The sequence below is a fragment of the Falco cherrug genome, chromosome 3 (assembly GCF_023634085.1).
Source record: "Falco cherrug isolate bFalChe1 chromosome 3, bFalChe1.pri, whole genome shotgun sequence".
Lineage (NCBI taxonomy): Eukaryota > Metazoa > Chordata > Aves > Falconiformes > Falconidae > Falco > Falco cherrug.
Window position 1 is genome coordinate 41,891,748 of NC_073699.1, and position 18,387 is coordinate 41,910,134.

General features: G+C 38.9%; 1 protein-coding gene across 10 annotated transcripts in view; it reads left to right on the forward strand.

The window, feature by feature from the left end:
• Positions 1-17,487, forward strand: part of EYA1 (EYA transcriptional coactivator and phosphatase 1) — a 168,578-nt gene extending 151,091 nt beyond the window's left edge. For all 10 annotated transcript variants that reach the window (XM_055706029.1, XM_055706027.1, XM_055706024.1 and 7 more), the window contains 6 exons: positions 4,919-4,977; positions 5,172-5,332; positions 5,540-5,654; positions 5,962-6,083; positions 8,084-8,184; positions 16,363-17,487. In XM_055706029.1, the coding sequence (XP_055562004.1) occupies positions 4,919-4,977; positions 5,172-5,332; positions 5,540-5,654; positions 5,962-6,083; positions 8,084-8,184; positions 16,363-16,443 (639 nt within the window). In that variant the 3' untranslated portion in view covers positions 16,444-17,487. The remainder of the gene's footprint in view (positions 1-4,918; positions 4,978-5,171; positions 5,333-5,539; positions 5,655-5,961; positions 6,084-8,083; positions 8,185-16,362) is intronic.
• Positions 17,488-18,387: the final 900 nt, after the last annotated feature.

An 18,387-nucleotide genomic window follows, 5' to 3' on the forward strand; every position in this document is an offset into this window, starting at 1 on the left:
GTCATCTAGTCATTCATTTTTGATTGTTGTTTTTCTTTGGCTTACTGTATTTCACTGGAGACATATTTTCACTTACCAAATGATTGCAGCAGTTTTAAGGAGCTCCTGCAAGCACGTATCTGCTGATGCTTCCAGCCCCAAAGCGGATCTGATAGAAGGGAATATAGAAACAAATCTCAGTTACTCTGTGCAATGTCTGTTGGTTTAATTGAGCTGCTGCCCAAGGTTTGTTTCAAGCTAAGCTACCAGTTGTGGCACTGAAAGATCACAACTGAAAGGACACAAACACATGGATCCATGCCAGCCAGCTGTGCAAGAGAACAGCAAAAGACAGCATGGACAAGTAACTTTACTGGAGGTAGTTTTGCTGTGTTACACATGCTGACACTCATTTTCCCTTAAGCTAATTGGTAAGTCCACAGACAACCCCCAGTATCACCATTAACAGTACCTTTGAGCATGCTTTGAACATGTTATTAATGCTTTGTATCACCTATCTAGTGTCCTCCCTCATCCAAACTTGCACTTCAAAGGTACACAGGAGTTGTCTCCTTTCTCTCCCTTGACAATAGCTTTTGCTTTTAAATCCTCCTACACTTCACAGCTTGCTGTCTTTCATGCTGTTATTCGTGAATTGAAAAGACTTTCTCTTTCCCTTTGCAGAAGATTAATTGAGTGCTTTCTTAAAATGTAATTCTCCATGAAGCCTTTTGAACAAACCTGTCCAGCTTCCAGGTAGCACTTACTTGACATAGCTCAGGGGGTGCTACCTTGAGCTGCTGCCAGGCTGCTGCCAGCAGTACCAGTCCCCATGCCACCACCCAGCCCCACTCTTCTGCCATTTCCCACGGCAGCCATCAAGGTACTATGCTGACTGCACAGAAAACCAACCAAGAAAAAACAACTGATCCAGGTTTCTGACCAACTTGCCCTATAATTTCTGGCCACGGCTGCAAGACATCTGCAGCAGAGGTCTGAAACAGAGCAGCATTGCTTCCCTAGACTAAACTACCCTTTGTGAATACCTGTCTGATCCTGTGTCTGCCCCTCATACACAGGATGTGTGTGTGGCACCATGAATAAGGTCTTTTAAAATTTCTTTATGTTTTAGTAGCTCAACTTTCATTTTCAAATAAAAATCAAGCACTTCGGCAATGGTTTCATTAAAATCAGTGCAATTCATGTCAACCTGTTTGACAATAGGGTTTAGACGTCTAAAGATGCTTTGCCCTTCTGAAAGAATTATCCCTGAACTATACCAAGTGCATTTTGCTTTCTAGGGATTGATCCCAAAGTGCAGAGCTGCATCTCAGCCTGTCTGACTGAAATGCAAACCTTCAGTGCAAACATGTCATCACTTGTAGTCCCTCGTGAAGATTTCAAACTGGATACACTAAAGTTGCAAGGTCAACACCTTTAGGAGCAAAACACAGCTAGCTGCATAATCTTTATGCATCAGACACAGGATATTTTGCTCCTTACTTGCCAATTTAGCCTATTTTAAAAGAGAATCCAAAAATGTTAATATTCTGCTTTGGAGCTGACTGCTGAACTGATTCTATCATAATAAAATACATCTGCATAAATAACATGTATTTATAGTGTTTCTACAGGGACTTTCAATATTAATTTCAGCTAGCATTTTGCCAGTGAAATTAAGGGAAGAATACTAGTACTGTATTTCCTAGGAAAATTTTACAGATCTGTCAAATGTATCTGTGCACATTTGAAATGGTAAGCCTGCAAACAAAACAATTATTTTGGGTCTTTTTTCTGAATGGCTGTTTAGCTCTAAGTTGGCTCCTATCACAGAAGCTTTTTTGGGAAGTACTTGAGGATTTTATGAGTCTTTGTATTTTTATTATAATGTATCTTTGCAAAAACGTACTGGCTGGAGGTGCATACTTTGTTGGTCAGTGTCAAACTTCATTTTAGCATATCCCTGGTTGTGGTGCATATTGTGTTAACTGCTATTTGAAGATGTTGAATGTGTGGATGCTTGCTTACAATAATCAGGGGACTGACCCATGTCTCAGGTGGTCTTTGCTCATGAACAAAAAGCTCCACACAAAGCAAGCAGGTGAAAACAAAATGCAAGGTGGTCTGAAGGAAGGTTGGCTCAGGCCAATTAATGGTGGGCATGTAATTGGCTTCTTTATTCCTAAATGACTTTACTGCTAAAGGAGCAATTGCTAAATGAGCGTTTTTACTTCCCGTGTTCAGAGGTTGAATATCCATCACTTATTAGCCCAAAGTCCAAGGCAGCTACATAGGTGTGAAAAAATACCTGGCACCCAAAGCTCTCATTTAGCCTCAAAGCTGTGCCCTGCCACTCAAGAGGAACAAAACAGTGGTGCACTGTTTGTGACCTTTCCTTTAGTTGTAATGTAGTGTCAATCACATTGGTCTTTAATCCTTTCCAAATTATACCGTGTATCTCTTGTGCTTTAATTTTGCTTCATTCCCCTCCTGACTTGACTTTTTTCTTCTTCTATTCCTGACAAAAAAAGGAAACTATCTCTTTCCATTATATTCAGTCGTTCACCTGAGATTTGTGATGTTTGTGACCTTTTCTTCACTTTGCTTGCTTTCTTGACAGTGTTTCTATACCTTTACCCCACCGATTTTTAGCCTCTGATTTCTTTTCTGGGTTTTTGTCTCCAAAATCCCTCTTTCTCTCGATACCATGATTTCTGTTTCCAATGTATCATTTCAGTTCTCACTTTCTAACTACAAAGCAGATAGTTAGACAGAAGGGGAGAATGTCTGTGATGTCCCAGGGCTTGTGATGATCCCAAGACCTTGCACTGTAAGTTAAAGTTCCAAGTCCTTAAGTCCTCTCCAGCTGTGGGATCTAAGATATAGTGGTCTCATCCTTCTTGCTCTATTTTCTGTCTGAGAGAGTTAATTCTAGAAGTTTGTTAAGTTATTTCTTCTGTCAGCCACTCCTGTAAGAAGATGAGCTTCTACTCCTTCCTTTACTTTTGTGGTTACTAAAAAAACAAAAAAAAAGTTTCATTTCCCCAATTTCTATTTTGAATCTTCTTCTCCAATGACTTGTTCCAGTTGTCATTCATAGTATCCAAGCTGGAGGAAGAGGCTATTGACTTGATAATTTTTTACTGCTGCATTGAGAACTCAAATTTAAGTTTTCTATCCATGGAGAGCTTGTGAAGTCACTGAGCAATGGAAGAGTAACTAAAATGGGAAACCGGTGGATTGAGGAGGGTGTCCCTTCATTAGCTTACACTCGGCTCATACTTGAATTGTTAACTTTGTAGGCATTTGGATGGACAGGTACTTGCAGTTTTAAACAAAAACCTTTATTTTTGCAAATTTGATAACTTGCTGAAGAAGCTTCCAGCTTTTTTTAGCCAATAAGCCTGGCAACAGACATTCACACTTGTAGTTTCAGCTGTGACTGTACATCTAATACATTTTGTCTGCCTGAGGAGGAAATTCACTGTATGGTGGTTAAGTATGAGCAAATGTAGTGCTGTCTTTCCTGTGCTGCTTGTCACTCTTACCTCTGTCTCTAGCACAAGCTACCTATGTATAAAATACAAAAGAGTACATATTACAGTAAGAATAAGTATATGATGTACAAGTGCAAAAGACCACACCTTGTTCTTCACAGCATTTGAAAGGTTTCTGAGATATTTTTTGTAGACCTGTGTTTGAAAAAATCTAGAGTCCACAGCCATCATGTGAGGCCAAATAGACTTCTCCAGCTTTTTTCTTATCTGAGGTTGTTGACCTCAGGAGAGGAGGAGAAGGTTACAGGGTCAAAGTCTTTTCCTCCTTGGAGCTTGCTGCTTGCTGGGAGAGGGTTGGCTGGAAAATAGATGTTTTAGAAAAAGGGTTGAGGGTCATGATTTTAATTCTGTTAGGGAACAGCTGGTTTGAGTTTCTTTCCACTTCTGTCTTCCCTCCCTTCCTCACAAATCCATGGAGAGAGAAAAATTTGTTCAGAGGAAAGCAGTAACACAAAAATAAAGGACTGCAGTATTTTCATGTATAAAATAGATCATATTTGTTATAGGACTTCACATTAAGAGAGAGAAGAGGAAATTATTAAAATATTTGAAATCCGTTATTGTTTCAAGCATTGAATTGAGATTGATCTAGAGTGCCAGAGGTTTATTTGTTTTCCTGCCAAAAGTTAAATTGTTAATAGCAATATTCTAATGTTTTTTTGGTGGATAAACAATATGCATTACAATTTTTAATTTAGTGATGGACAAAGCTAATTATGAATGTGCTATGTTACTTTGCATACAAGTCACTGAAGAAAAATGGTTTGATTTGGCTATTTCTGTTCGGATTTTCTTCATCTGGGCATGCTGCTTTCATGCACTAAGACCAAAGAGAGAGAAGGGAACTCACAACTCTCAAATGAATGGCAAACTAGGAACAGATTTTTCATCTATGCTCCTCTGAAACACTGGCCTCAGGCTGTGTTGGTGTGTGGCTCAACAGCAATCAGAGGTCATAATTTCATTGGCGGTTAGCATCAGGTTTAATTTTTCTAATATGTTACATTTACCAAAATGTCTGGTTTCAGTTACACTTACGCACTGACTGAATCAGCTTTGAGCAGCATGATGTTTTAAGGTACCTGAAAGGCTACAAGAACGTTTATGGAACACATATGCTAATTGTTTTTAACCACTTTCCTCTCTAAACACAAAAATGTGTTTTTGGAAAGCCATTTAACAGTAGTAGCTAATGATGGTGTGCCTTTATTCTCAAAAATGAGCACAAGGAGTAGGTAAAATAGTTGTTTTAACAAGACTGCCATCTACTGATTTCCACAATTAAAAATACCTCTGATGAGTAGCTTGTTCATAGGTTTTTATAGCTTTATTTTCCAGATTTGTAAGATCAAGAAAATTATAAAGTCTTTCTTTTGCTTTAGGAATGTGACCAGGTTCACATTGATGACGTGTCTTCAGATGACAACGGTCAAGATTTAAGGTACAAGAGAACTGAACAAGATACAATTGCTTTGCAAGTTCCTTCCCGGGAAAGCGATGAGCTGCTGTAACACTTAGAGCAGCCCGCTCTCTTTTTAGCTGTCTGAGACTTTGCAGCACAGCAAAGTGAGTAGCTGCTGGTTGAAAGTAGCCTGTTGCTTTTCTTAATCTGGAGGTTTTCTTATCTCTGACTAGCACCTATAACTTTGGAACAGACGGCTTTCCCGCAGCCGCCACCAGTGCGAATTTATGCCTCGCGACGGGGGTGCGCGGAGGAGTGGACTGGATGCGAAAATTGGCTTTCCGCTACAGACGAGTAAAAGAAATATATAATACCTACAAAAATAATGTCGGAGGCAAGTGACTCTAGATTATCTAACAAATATAGATTAGAAGTATTAAAAGGAAAGAACTTTTGGTTTCTTCCGTTTTTGACATGGTAGTGTTTAGTGAGCTGTTTAGTTTTCAGTGTGTGGAAGATTGTCTCTGAGCTAACGAAGGCAAAGGAAAATGACAGAACATTACTCAGTTTCCGTGCAGACAAGCCCTTATCTACTCCACAGGTCTTCTTGGTCCAGCAAAAAGGGAGGCTTGGTTACAACTAAGAGCAGAAATTGAAGCTTTGACAGATTCTTGGTTGACACTTGCACTGAAAGCACTCACCCTTATTCATTCGAGGTGAGTACGAAGAGTATGGGGTAGTTTGGAAACTCTAGGATGTCTGCCGATGATCTAGAAGGGGCCGCCTGGTCTGGTAGGCAAACTGCTGAACCTGGAGGAGCTGCTACTCATTCCTTCATCTGATCTGACCATGCCACTCTGCCTTGCTGTCCTGTAAGGTGGAAAAAAATAATTTCTTTGTAACTGGCAATAATAATAGTGAGGCGTTCTGGTGGGAGGGATAAGGTTTGCCTTCTTTTGTTTTGTTTTGTTTTGTTCTGTTTTGCTTTGTTAAAAAAGAACACTTACGTTTTCTCTCCCACAGGACAAACTGTGTGAACATTCTTGTAACAACTACTCAGCTAATTCCAGCTCTGGCAAAAGTCTTGTTGTATGGACTAGGGGTTGTATTTCCCATAGAGAATATTTACAGTGCAACTAAAATAGGTGAGCTATTTTTATAATGTTGTGATACTTTTGAAGCTGTAGTTCTAAATAAAAAGATATTATAGCCTATATTTATTTCTTACATGCATTCACTGTAGCGAGTATGAAGATTAGTAATACCTGATCTCATGAAACATTTCGCATGCTAAAGCATCCTAAAAGTGCTTTTCAAATGCTTGTCATGATCCAGCACAGAAAACTAAATACAGCTCTGTTAACACTGATGCAGCCTCCGTTAGAAGGAAATATAATTGCTTTTCTGTCATAATTTCTCATAACTGAGGCTTTATAGCAGTTGAGAAGGCTTTTTAGTAGACTGTCAGTACAGAATGCTGAAGCCTGCCCAGATTAGCAGAAAAAATTCTGTAAAGATAAGCCCTGGCTCCATTTGTTTTCATGGGCTCTGGAGCAAATTTTGGTAAACAAGTTAACAGAAGCAAGAATGTTTTGCTGCAGAATGTAATTATTTAAGTTCATTCATCCTGACTGTAATAAGCTTCAGCCGGGCAAATGTTTATTTCTGTTTTCTGGTTCAATATAAAAGATGTTATTCTGAGTATGCAGAAGTACATAGGACCAGATGGCAATGGTGCTTATAGTTTTTAACGTGATTATGACATATCTGTTATGTCTCAGATTCCCTCAAAATTGTGGGCTACATGAAAATATTTTTCATGTGTTCTTAAGTATATGTAATACAGGAAGCTCAAATGGCCAAGAAAAAAATGGTGGGTTATTTTTGTTTGGGTTTGTGTTTTTTTTTAAAAAAAAAAACTTGGTTGAGAGATGTATAAATTTGAAAGCATTACCATAAAAGACTTAAAAGTGTTTCTTGGCTAAAAATGTTATGGTACTGTCTGTCAAAACTTTAAAGTAAATTAAAACTTTGAATTATAATACTTTAAATACGCATTTTAATTAAAACATTTTAATGAATATTTACTTGTGACTTCATATATGCAGGACAGGAGGGTTTTTTTGGAAAGGTGCATTCAGTCACTGACTGCCACAGAAATCATGACTTTTTGTAACATGACATGATTCATTATTTTCAAGCACCATTTCAACCTAGTTGGTGTTGGAGGTTTGTAATGCCTGGTGCTACTGTTAAAGGATGTAATTGAGTAGTCTGGCTTCTCTGCTAGCTAGAAATCCTTTTTTAATTTCCAGCCTACTTGTTCTTACGCTGGTACCGTTCTGTAGCTGAAATAACTATTTTGAAAAACATGATTTTTCCCATCGGTTGCTGTAGAGACACTGGTAAGCATGTACCATGACCAGACTGAAGTGGTCTTTCAGAACGGGGACATCTGAGATAACTCAACTGTAAGCATTTGCTTTCTTTCTGGCTTCCTAGTACCAGTACCGGAAGCTTCCCAGTATCGGTGCCTACATGTAGGACTGGAGCACTGGGATCATTTCCCTAGGTCTGTGCAGTGAAGTAATGAGCCACATTAATGGATCCCAGTGCAGGATCAAGGACCTTGCCCATGTATTGGATTACAGGCATTTAAATCTAAATCTTCTGGGTGACCTTCTAAGTCAGGATACTACTGTTTCAGGAGCTGTGATTAATCTTGTCACAGGTTGTGGAGAAAAAGCTAGAATTTCAACTCAGATTCAATCAATTTGCTCAGTTCAGGATACTGGCTGTAAACAGCTGGTAGAGAATTCTCCTGGTAGGGAATTTCCCCCTGAAACCTGTCTCAGATTAAGGAAGGATACAAGAAAGGTGATACTGCGGATCTCTAGTATGCTGTGTCTACCATGGTGTGTGTGCTAAAGGACCTCATGGAGCAGATTTTAAGGTTGCCTATCAGCTGCTGTGGTGGGAGGAAAGCTGCAGTCGGCCTTGATATGTCATCCTGCAGAAGAGGCTCTTCTCTCCCAATAGGTCTAATTACATATTCAAAGCGTTGGGGTGATCCAGGCTAAAAAGTGATTTATTTTATGTCGTCCCATCAACACCTATCCTGAATAGTTTGATCTTTTTGTTTCAGGAAAGGAAAGTTGTTTTGAGCGAATAATTCAACGATTTGGAAGAAAAGTAGTGTATGTTGTTATAGGGGATGGTGTTGAAGAAGAACAAGGTGCAAAAAAGGTAATAGCCTTTTTTCAGTGTGGGTTCATTTCAAGAGTCTGGAAGCAAGACTGTCTTTTCTTCGACATGGGACAGCATGCATTGATGTTTGGATTTTGTATCTTTGCTTTATGAAATCTGTTTTGACCATATCTAGTAGAAAGCTGCATAAAAGTGTACATAATGATGTGCCCTGCTGTTCTCCAGAAGACACATTAAGCTAGCTGTATATGCTTGATGTATTTCAAAAAGCAGCCAGAAAATGGACCCCAGCTTTTGTGCCAAGAACTAATAGTTCTGTTTTCATTGGCATCTTAAAATACCACATAGGATGTTATGTATATAAGCAAAAAATGGCGATTCTTACTGATCAAAGGCAGTGTGCTATTTGACTATATGAAATACGTATATGTCACACCTTGAAATAGCATGTAGGACTGGAGTAAGTATACATAGATTTCAGCTTTCTTATGCATCCATAATTTGAATTCTGTGTTCAGGTAACTGCTTGTGACTTGTCCTGCATTCATAACTTCAGTTAACTGAGCAGAGGATACTGTTTGACTGTGACTTTATTATTTTTTGCTTTCCTCTGGGAAAAAGGGGAAAATTCACTTTTTTTTTTTTTCTCAGTGTGGAGTAAGCTCCATAAAAAGCAATTATTCCCACTGACTAATAATAGGCAATATTCTTAGCCTTGCTATTCTACCCAAGTACACCAGATACAGACTGTTCACTTGGAGGAATGAGGCATAGTGTTGGCTATTTGAACAATAGGAGAAAGAGTAGGAAAATGGGCATTTCTGTTCTTGCTTCCTTTTACAGGTAAATTGCTTTCACACAGCTGCTTTCTTACCATGAAACCCTCCGTGGTACTTCTATATCTGTTTCCACTGTAACTTTCTAAATTGGAGCAGTGAAACTAATTAGTCCACATGGCATTTTAACAACCACTGACTTGTTTTGCTTCATGAAATCTGGGTTCTGTGCCCCCGAAGCGTTGTGGGTAGGTTCCCGGCTCGTCCTGGCACTTCGCAGAGTCTCAGTTTCATATATCCCTTTGGCGGACTGACAGGAACAGTTTGCTCCTTTCTCCTTCAGAAATGCCTTTCATCTTTGTGGAGAAATGTTTTCCCGCTGTAAATGATTACATTTTAAAAGCTGCATTTAAGATTGGGGAAAAAAAAATTCTTCTCTTTGTTCCTTTTCTGTTGCTCAGTGAAATAGTGTTGTATATGATAATGGCAGGAGTAGTCCTTGCAGTAACATTATCTAATTCAACGCTTTTTTCAACAGGAAACATGATTCAGAATAGCATAAGAAAAAGCCTTTCCAGTCACTAAGAGGAGTAGCAGTATAGAAAGTTCCTTTGTGCCGTTACTTCTGTGTATTCTTTCTCGGTGGAAGGAATTTTCAGATTCAAAGCCTGTTAGATACTCTGGATTAAATTATCTGCTGCAGCAATGCCAGAGAAGTCAATAAGTAGACCAGCAGCGCTGCCTCTCTGCAGGAACTCATAATTTGATTAAGGAAAATCCTTTCGTGATTCTTGTTCTGCTGCTTACTCCACCAAAAAAGAAGCCACTATTTCACCTGTGAAAGCAGGATTTGCTGCTTAAGTTTTGGCCCTCACATCCTGCAAGAGCAAGAACCACACGCAGTGCCTTGTGGTGTGAGGAGCTGCTCCCAACTCAGTTGGTGCCTTTTTGGTTGCTGTTCCTCAGGTTGTTTTTAGGGTTAATAAGAGGAGTGAACATGAGAGTGCACCCTAGTGTATGCTGTGCTTCAGTTTAAAGAGGCATCCCCTGTCTAAAGAATAAATGATATCGCTGTATTAGAAAACATTAAAAGCCTAGACCTTCTCTGGAGAGTGTGAAAACAAAACAGGCGAAGATTTATCCCCACAAAAACACCCAAAGCCCATCAATCCAAGGTGGCATAACTGCCCCATGATGTACCAACCCCATTGCTTTGCTTATCCCCTGAACCTTGTTAGATGGTTCCTTCCTACCTTCCTTCCCATCAGCACATTGCTCTTTGTGATACCCTCAGGGCAGGGACGGCTTTTGTGTTACCCCTTTGCACAACCCTTTGCTGAAGGGGTTTGGCCTGTGGTGAAGCCCGTAGTGTATGTAAGTTTCTTTACACTACTTAGAACATAAACGGTGCATCCTTTTTTAAATAGCATTTGATTGATTACATGTAAACTAGAATGAGTATTTTTAAGTGAGCATATAAATTCAAACCCATTTTATTTGAGAGGGTGTTTTATTCTGTGTTTGTTTAGTAAGAACAGATGAACTTCCAGCTTAGGAGGTAAGAAAGTTAAGGTTTGTTAAAAACAGTTTATCAATTGCTTCATCATGAAACAAGATTTTTCATTTATGTCCTTCATTCACAGAAAATCCTGAGTCAATACAACAACAGGAAAAATAAAGGTCACATTTAGAATCCTTTTATTATTGTCATTATTGTAAAAATTTGGTTACAGAAGCTTTTTAATACCATTTAAAATATCATTGTTCTTTTGAGGAACATTTTTAGAACAGACTGTTTTTTCGTAAAATGCCTCTTTTGATTGATTAAAATAAATACAATACACTAAGGAAACCACACGCTCTTACGTTTCATGTAGCACGGGACAAGCCATGGTATCAACACCTTTGTTTAGCTGTCACTTCCAGCAAAGTATTATATAAGACAATTAAAATTCTCGGGATGTTTGCATTGCAAACTGAGGAATAATTGTACCCTTCTGGATCTGTTCAGCAACCAGCCAGCTTGGCTGTAATGCCAGGGTTTATGCCAAGGTTTCTACCTTGGGATCAGCGTCCCTGGGAAAAGAGGGAGAGGAATGGAGAGAGAAGCGGGTGTGAGAACCAAGGGTGCTTGGGACAGCTGCCGGCATCAGTGTGGCTGCTGTGTGGGTCAGAGCCACTGCTTGTGAGTGCCACTGCAGTGACACAGCGATTTGCAGTTTCTGAGGTTTTGTACCAGAGATGCCCTTGTCTTGGCGTTTTGTTTAGTTGTGTTTTATTTTGTTTTCTTTTGTGTGAGTTCATCTTTTCCTTTGCCTTCGGAGACACAGTTGGGAAATATTCATAAGGCAGAAAAAAACCAACTCCGGAGTTTTTCTACTTAGAGAATTCTCCAAAGGATTTCTAATTTGTGAGAGGAGACAAAGGAGGAGGCTCTTTGCAGTGAGGAGCTGGATTTTACATCAGGTGATTCGGGAGAGCCTGGGCAAATCGGCATCTCCCTGTGTCTCCAAAATGGTCATGCTCCCTCAGAGGGAAATTGGGAGGAAAAATCATAAATCTTTTTGGAGCAATAAATAGAATATAAATGGGTATCCAATATGCCGCTACTTTTAAGCTCACAGTCACACTGTGCTGGTCAGGTTTGGGGTAGGAAGTAAAGACGACTGCTTAGCAAATCTGGCAGGAACACAACAAAAATACTGTGAAAGATGACAGAAACTGATGAGTTTTCTATTCAAATCCGTCACAAATCTCAGGAGTACGGTTTTTGTATAAATATGTATTCATTCAAGGAAGAAGGATAGTCTGCAGTTTTCAGTGTTTTGCACATGTATTAATAGAAATGCTTTATTTGATTGAATAAAATAATTGAAGTTTTGTTCTTTTACGAAGCGCTGAAAAATAATGAAAATATTTCAGAAATAAAATACCTTAATATTTTAGGTTATTTAATAATAATATTAGATTTACTAAATTAGTAATGTCAGTTTTCATGCTTTTTTACACCAAACCCAAACTTTTGCCACCAAATTTCGTTTCAAAATATCATTAAAAAGTTTATAAATGTGTTTATTAGCAAGTATCATCTACAAAACAATTCATGTTTTTTAAAAGACAAAAGCTTCATACTTACTTGGAAGATATTGTAGTAGTACACAAAATCATTTTTTTACTACCAGGCTAGAAGCATATTCCTCCGATATGCAGTAAGAAAAGCTTTCTTGTAGTTTCATTAGATTCTAATGCATCCAGTTACACCACCTATTTATTAGCGGTTAGCATTTGTCATCCGTTCAAATGAGATATTAGCATTTTTCAGTGTGCTCACAATACAAGACACATGTTGTACATGAGGTGTACTAAGTGTCAGCAGGGATGGCTTTCTAAAGGCAATATTTAGTGTATCTATCTATCTATCTATCTATATCTATATACAAAGAAGCTCTTGCCCAGTCATTCGGTAAGAAAAATTGTGCTTCTTTCTCATGGGTGTGTTGCCACTTTTGATGGGGCTGAATAGTTGTGGATACATGGGGCATGTTAATACAGGAATAATGTATACAGTTTTGAATGGTAAAGTTGTTACTTTAAGTGTTTTAGTTTTGCACAATCATTTGTTAGATAAGGTGAAAATTACCATAAATGCTCCATGAACACACATGCATATATATGTACACATATGTGTGTGAGACTGTATATACATACGCAAACATATACATATAGATACGTATAGATGTGTGTCAGATTTGTTTGCCCACCTCTTAGCTGTGAAGGCTGTGCCATAGGGTCAGACTGATAGAGATCTGAATTGGCTGCGTTTGGCTGTGCACAGAGCGCCAGTGCAGATTCCAGCCCCATGCAGCCGCTGCGTTCCTGGCGTGCTTTATTTCTTGGGAGTGTGCTGCTGGTCTTTTGACCTATATGCAGGAGAACTGAAAATAATTATAATCCTGAGGTTTACAAAACCTCTTTGTTTTCTTGGCACTCTCCAGAGTCGTTCCACACCTCACTCCTGTAACTACACTGAGTAAACGGAGGTATGCGCCTTTCACAGACAGTGGAAGGAGGACACTTAACTGAGTTTGAAATGGACAGATATAGCCAAAATAACAACCACTTAAAGTTTTTGTTTAAAAACTGACCATAAACAGCTGAGGGTAATCCAAAACTTGATATTGCATGTGGACATCTAGCAAGAATCTCTGTGATTTGATTTAGCAGAAGCTAAACCTTCTGTTAAATCAATCAGGGTCTTTAACTGCCCTAGCTGCCTGGTGTGTGTACGCTCTGTGATGCTGAGGTTGTTACTAGGGAAGCAGTATAATGCTGGAGCTGCATGAAGTGGGAGCTGGAAGCCAAGAATTTATTACTACAATTCTCCCTATTCATTAGTTTGCTGTATGACCTTGGAGGGCGTCCATGTCATTGACTCTTGGCTTCTGCGGGGACACTACACAAAGGCAGGTGTCCACCAAACTCTTCACCACCCAACATCTTAGGTATGCTATTTACACCTCCCTGACCCAGTGGTTGAGGCAGAGCTGGTGCCAAGCTAACTAAGAGGAGCAGGGAGCTGGCTGGCTGGCAGGGAGATCAGGTAGGTCCTACCTGGCAGGGAGCTTCTAAGAGGGAAATAGCAGCCATGCAAGAAAGAGAGGCAGCACTGCTGAGCACTGCTGGCCAAGTGCACTCAGCTGGCAAACACTGCATGGACCTACTGCAAGCACAAACCTGTGCCCGTTTGTCCTTGAGGTAATGCTGCTATCAGATGTTATAAACGCTGTCAGGAAGATCTCTCGGCCTAAAGAAGAGACAGGTGCCCAGAAGCTTTTGGTGAGTCCAGAGAACAGCATGATTAGAAATTTTTATTCATTTTGCTCTTGCTGGTTCATTTCCTGAGCATGGTGCAAAAAATGAATCTTTAGGAAAGATTTGAGTTGGAAAGCAGCAGTGTCCAACCTGGCAGCACACAGAGGACAGACTATCTGTATAATGTAACAGGGAAGATACTGGGATGTGGAGCTGTAACCAACTGAGCAATTAATTGCATCTAGTTTCTGTTGCAGGTGGAGCATAGAGACAGTACAGTGGCGGTCTAGATTGAAGATGTAGAAGTAGTAGGTGTCATAATCAGCGTTTAACACTTCCTTAAGGCAAGAATTAATCTGTGAAAGTGTTTTGGAAATATATAAGTGTTTTTTCCAACAAAGTCTCAATTGTCTCTGAATTTCATTGTTTGTTTTGTTCTCTCTAGAAGCAGCTCATGCATTTATCTTCAAGCTGAGATTTAGTCAGCTGTTTCTCAAGGCTTCGTAACAGTCTAGAGTAAAGTGAAACAGAACAGAAACTCTTCCAATGGTGCTTCCTTGTGGGTCATTTTATTTTCTTCCTGAAGAAATTTCTTTGATCTAAAAGCTAGGCATATCTGAATGTGGGCATCTGTTGATGCATCCATATTACATTTTAACTCAGATCAGGAGTGTCATATTGAAGCAGACCTTCCAGTCATTCCACCTCACTATGCTTTGATTAACATCCTGGACTGATTTAAGGGGGAGGGGTTGGGGGGGACAGGGGGACGGCAGGGGGGACGGATACATTCCTTTTGGACAGAACTAAATAACATATTGTCCAGGTTCTGACCAAATACTCTTCAATTGCTAGTGGGCACTTTTTCCACAATGGCAGACTAGAGCTATTCTGAAGAGAAAACCCTGAAACATGGGGACTGGGTGCTCAACACCCCCTCCTTCACTCTGCAGTCCCTCTTAACTGTGCAACTCTGTGCTTGCTAACACTTGTCCTTCACTGGGTGCGCATTTTCCAGATTCCTTGCAGTGCTACCTTGCTGATTGTGTGTGACTCTTTAGTCTTGCTTATTAATATTCATTCAGCATTATCTTCTCTGACTCTCAAAAGAGCAACAGTTGATCGTTCCGTAATAGTTGCCATTTGACTTCAGAGGGAGTTGCCGCTGCGTACGTGGTTATGTTTCTTCTAACCATCTCTGCTTTATTCTATAAATTCAACCCAATTCATCATCACATCAGTATCTGGATTGAATCAGGATTCTTCTAAAAATAATATTTATTTATACACTGACAGATATTTACCTGAGCTTCTAGAGACAAATTTATGACAGGCTCTGCGCTGAGGTGTTTGCCTTCTGAGACAAGTATAAGATAAAATCACAGGGCTTGCAGTAAACATGCAGCTGGAGAGAGCTTCACATTGTTTTCAAAATTGTTTTTGAACATAAAATTTCAGAAGACTTGAATGAAAAAAAGGTCAGCATACAAGTGATAATCAGAAGACAGAGTTTTGCCACTGGCTTCGATGGAATTAGGTCTTTACTCTGGAGGTGCTGATGGGGGATGAAGAAAGCCTGCCTGAAAAGTTGTAGACAAAATGCTTGGGGAAATCAGAAGCTATTGTGATAATAAATTGCTTGTTGTTTGCTTCCTAAAGATGCCTGGACACACGCTGACCCAATTAAAAGGTGAACATGATCATGTTAGCCTTCAGAACATTGTTGAATTGAAGCTGTTTTCCCGTGGGTTTTATAGAATATTTTCCTGCCAAAAGTGGATGATTGTTTTGGTTATCTTTTTTTATTATTATTATTTATGCAAAAGTTCTTGCTGACACTATAATCCCTGGTTTAGAGTATAGAGTATAAAAATAGTTCTTATTCAAATTTTTACCCTTCATGCATGAGCTAATATGTGATTTTTTCTGGTATTTGTGGTTTTGGTTTATTCAGGCTCTTTGCAAACATATTTGTGCTCCAGACAGCTTTTATTACAGCTAATAGGAAAAAAATATGTATTTATTTTAAAATTATTCCATATGGAAAAGTTGTTTTAAGATCAGTGCTAACAATGAAGCATGTTATACAAACTACTGGGATAAAATACCTTTCAAAGTGATGTGAGCAACACATGAACTAATCACCATGGCTATGTTCTTAACTCACCTGCCAGGGATAGTTCCACAAGGAACAAACTCGTTTTGATAGTAAATAGTACTTTCACTTCCTTTATTTTGGGTTGTTTTTTTTTAAATCAGGTTCTGTTCCCTTCCTCAGACTACCCACATACTTCATGTAGAGGTTATTTTTCCTATTTTTTCTAGAAATAATGTTTTCTTCTGCAATGTGCTGAAATCTGTTTTCCTTACAAAGAGATGAGAAATCCTTCCCTTCCTTATGATCTCCTGACACATTTGATGTTGTTCCTGTTGGTAAATAGATTTGCTGTTGGGAATTTCTGCTGGGGCAGTGGGTCAAAAAAGAAACCAGAGATAAATGTGAAGGGCTTGAGGTTTAAGGAGCTCTTTTTCACTCAGAGTGTTGCCATGTCCTTGCAGAAAATAATGGGTGGGTCTAAATACCAGAATGCTTGGGGTTATTTTTACATGTTGTCTGTGCTGCTTACAGCATGCTATGCCATTTTGGAGGATCTCAAGCCACTCTGACCTTATGGCCCTTCACCATGCCTTGGAACTAGAGTACTTGTAGCAGCTCAGCAGCACTTTCAAACCTCAGAGTCTCCTTCTGCCCGTGGACGGGATGCCTGTGTCTTGTGTCAGCATTGGACTACAGAACTTTGTGATTTCAACATGTTGACGTACAGCTGCAATTGGTCTTAACCCTTGCCCTTTCAGCAAACGGAGGAGCATGTCTTTTTCTTCAGAACAGCTGTTGACTCCGGTACTGTGAGTCCAACGAAACTAAGCCATGCGAGTGTTTGAACAACTCATCTTTACCGTATTTGCTACCAAAAAGAAACAGAGAAGGGGAGGAAAAAAAAAAAAAAGGAAATAAAAGGTTCATACCTGTGAAGAAAAAAAAAGGACCTGTAAATGCTTTGTAGTTCTTAGACTCTTCGATGTGACACACACCGTTTCTTCAACACAGCAAACTTGATTGCACAATGAAGACTGAGATTTTTCAAAATACCAGTGGAGTAATTTTCTTGTAAAGAAGGTTTACTTTTTGGTTTCTCATACCCAGGGTACTCTGTACATCTTTACTTATTTATGAACAGACTGTATTTTGACATCATATAAATAAGGATATGTATAATAGGATTAAAGGCTATTATAAGCCTTTGCCTTATGGTACAGCAACTACTTTTGATTTTAGCACATTACAGAGTAGTTTAAAATATGTCTAATTTAAACTAATAGGTACATCACTGAGACAATCATGTACAGGAAGAATTTTTTGTGTAAATTTGTAATAATGAATGATTCTTTTACATATTGTTATGGTAAATGCTATTGAAAGATAGTAATGCCTTGTTGGTGAAGAATGAGGCCACATATGCACAAACTGTTGTGCAGTGCCTTATCAATGCGTTGGATATAAATATGTAGATAATGGATTTTTTTAGATAAATTTGTCAAGACCAAAAGCATGGATGTCAAGTGTCAATAGGAATTGGGTTTTGTTCTTCTCAGCTGTTTCTCTTACCTTTTTCTTCTCTCATCTACTCTGATCGTGAAAAGATTGATTTCTCCCACCCCTACCCCACCCCCAAGGAAATACTGATAAAACAAACTGAAGAGGAGTCCTTTGCTGTCTTCTGTTTCCTCTTTTAAAGTTAACGTAGTAACCCTTTTTTAGAGTATTGAAAAATTAATTAGGAGATTCATTCCATAAAGAAATAGAGAAAGATCACAAATATATTTTAAGACATGACTTGAAGTGGAATCTTGGTACCGAAGAGTTTATGTCTCATCCAAAAATGAAGGAAACTACCATCATCATTATTTTTAGAAATTAGAAATGAGAATATTTTGGAGAAATTGAACAAGAATACTCATATACATTTAAGTTTTTTAATCCTCTTCCACCAGGAGTCAGATTTTCCTAAGAGATAACATCCATTGCCGGCAATGGAAATACTGAAATAGTTATCACCAAGGAGTTAAAATTTGCTTTTGTCTATACCCATTTACAGGACAAACCTAGACTGTGTCTCTGTGACTTGTGACTTTTCTAATCTTGAAGGCCATGAGCTATTTGGTCAGATAAACTGTTAGTCTGACTTTTCAGCTTGAATTGTACCAATTCCCTTTGCTTGAGTTAAATCTCTTCATTAAAAAGAAGCCTTGGCTTTGTTGGCTCATTCTCCAGCTTTTCTTCTTGTTTTCTTCTGCTAAACATACCAGCCTTGAAACAGCTACCTGCAAAGCTACAAAGCACCGATGTAGCTACAAGACAACACCCTTCTCTATTGGAGGAATCATATTGCTGCTAGAATTCGATGTTTGTGGATTGCTTTATTACCAACAGAGAGGTTTTTATCCTACCAAGACTTGCACACGTGCTTTACTTTACCCAGTATGAGTGCTGGAATTCACCCAGTACTCACATACATACATAAAGCACATTGTGGGTAGTTTTTAGAATTGAGACTATAATTAGCCTTCTTTTTCATCAAGCAAAGTAGACAGT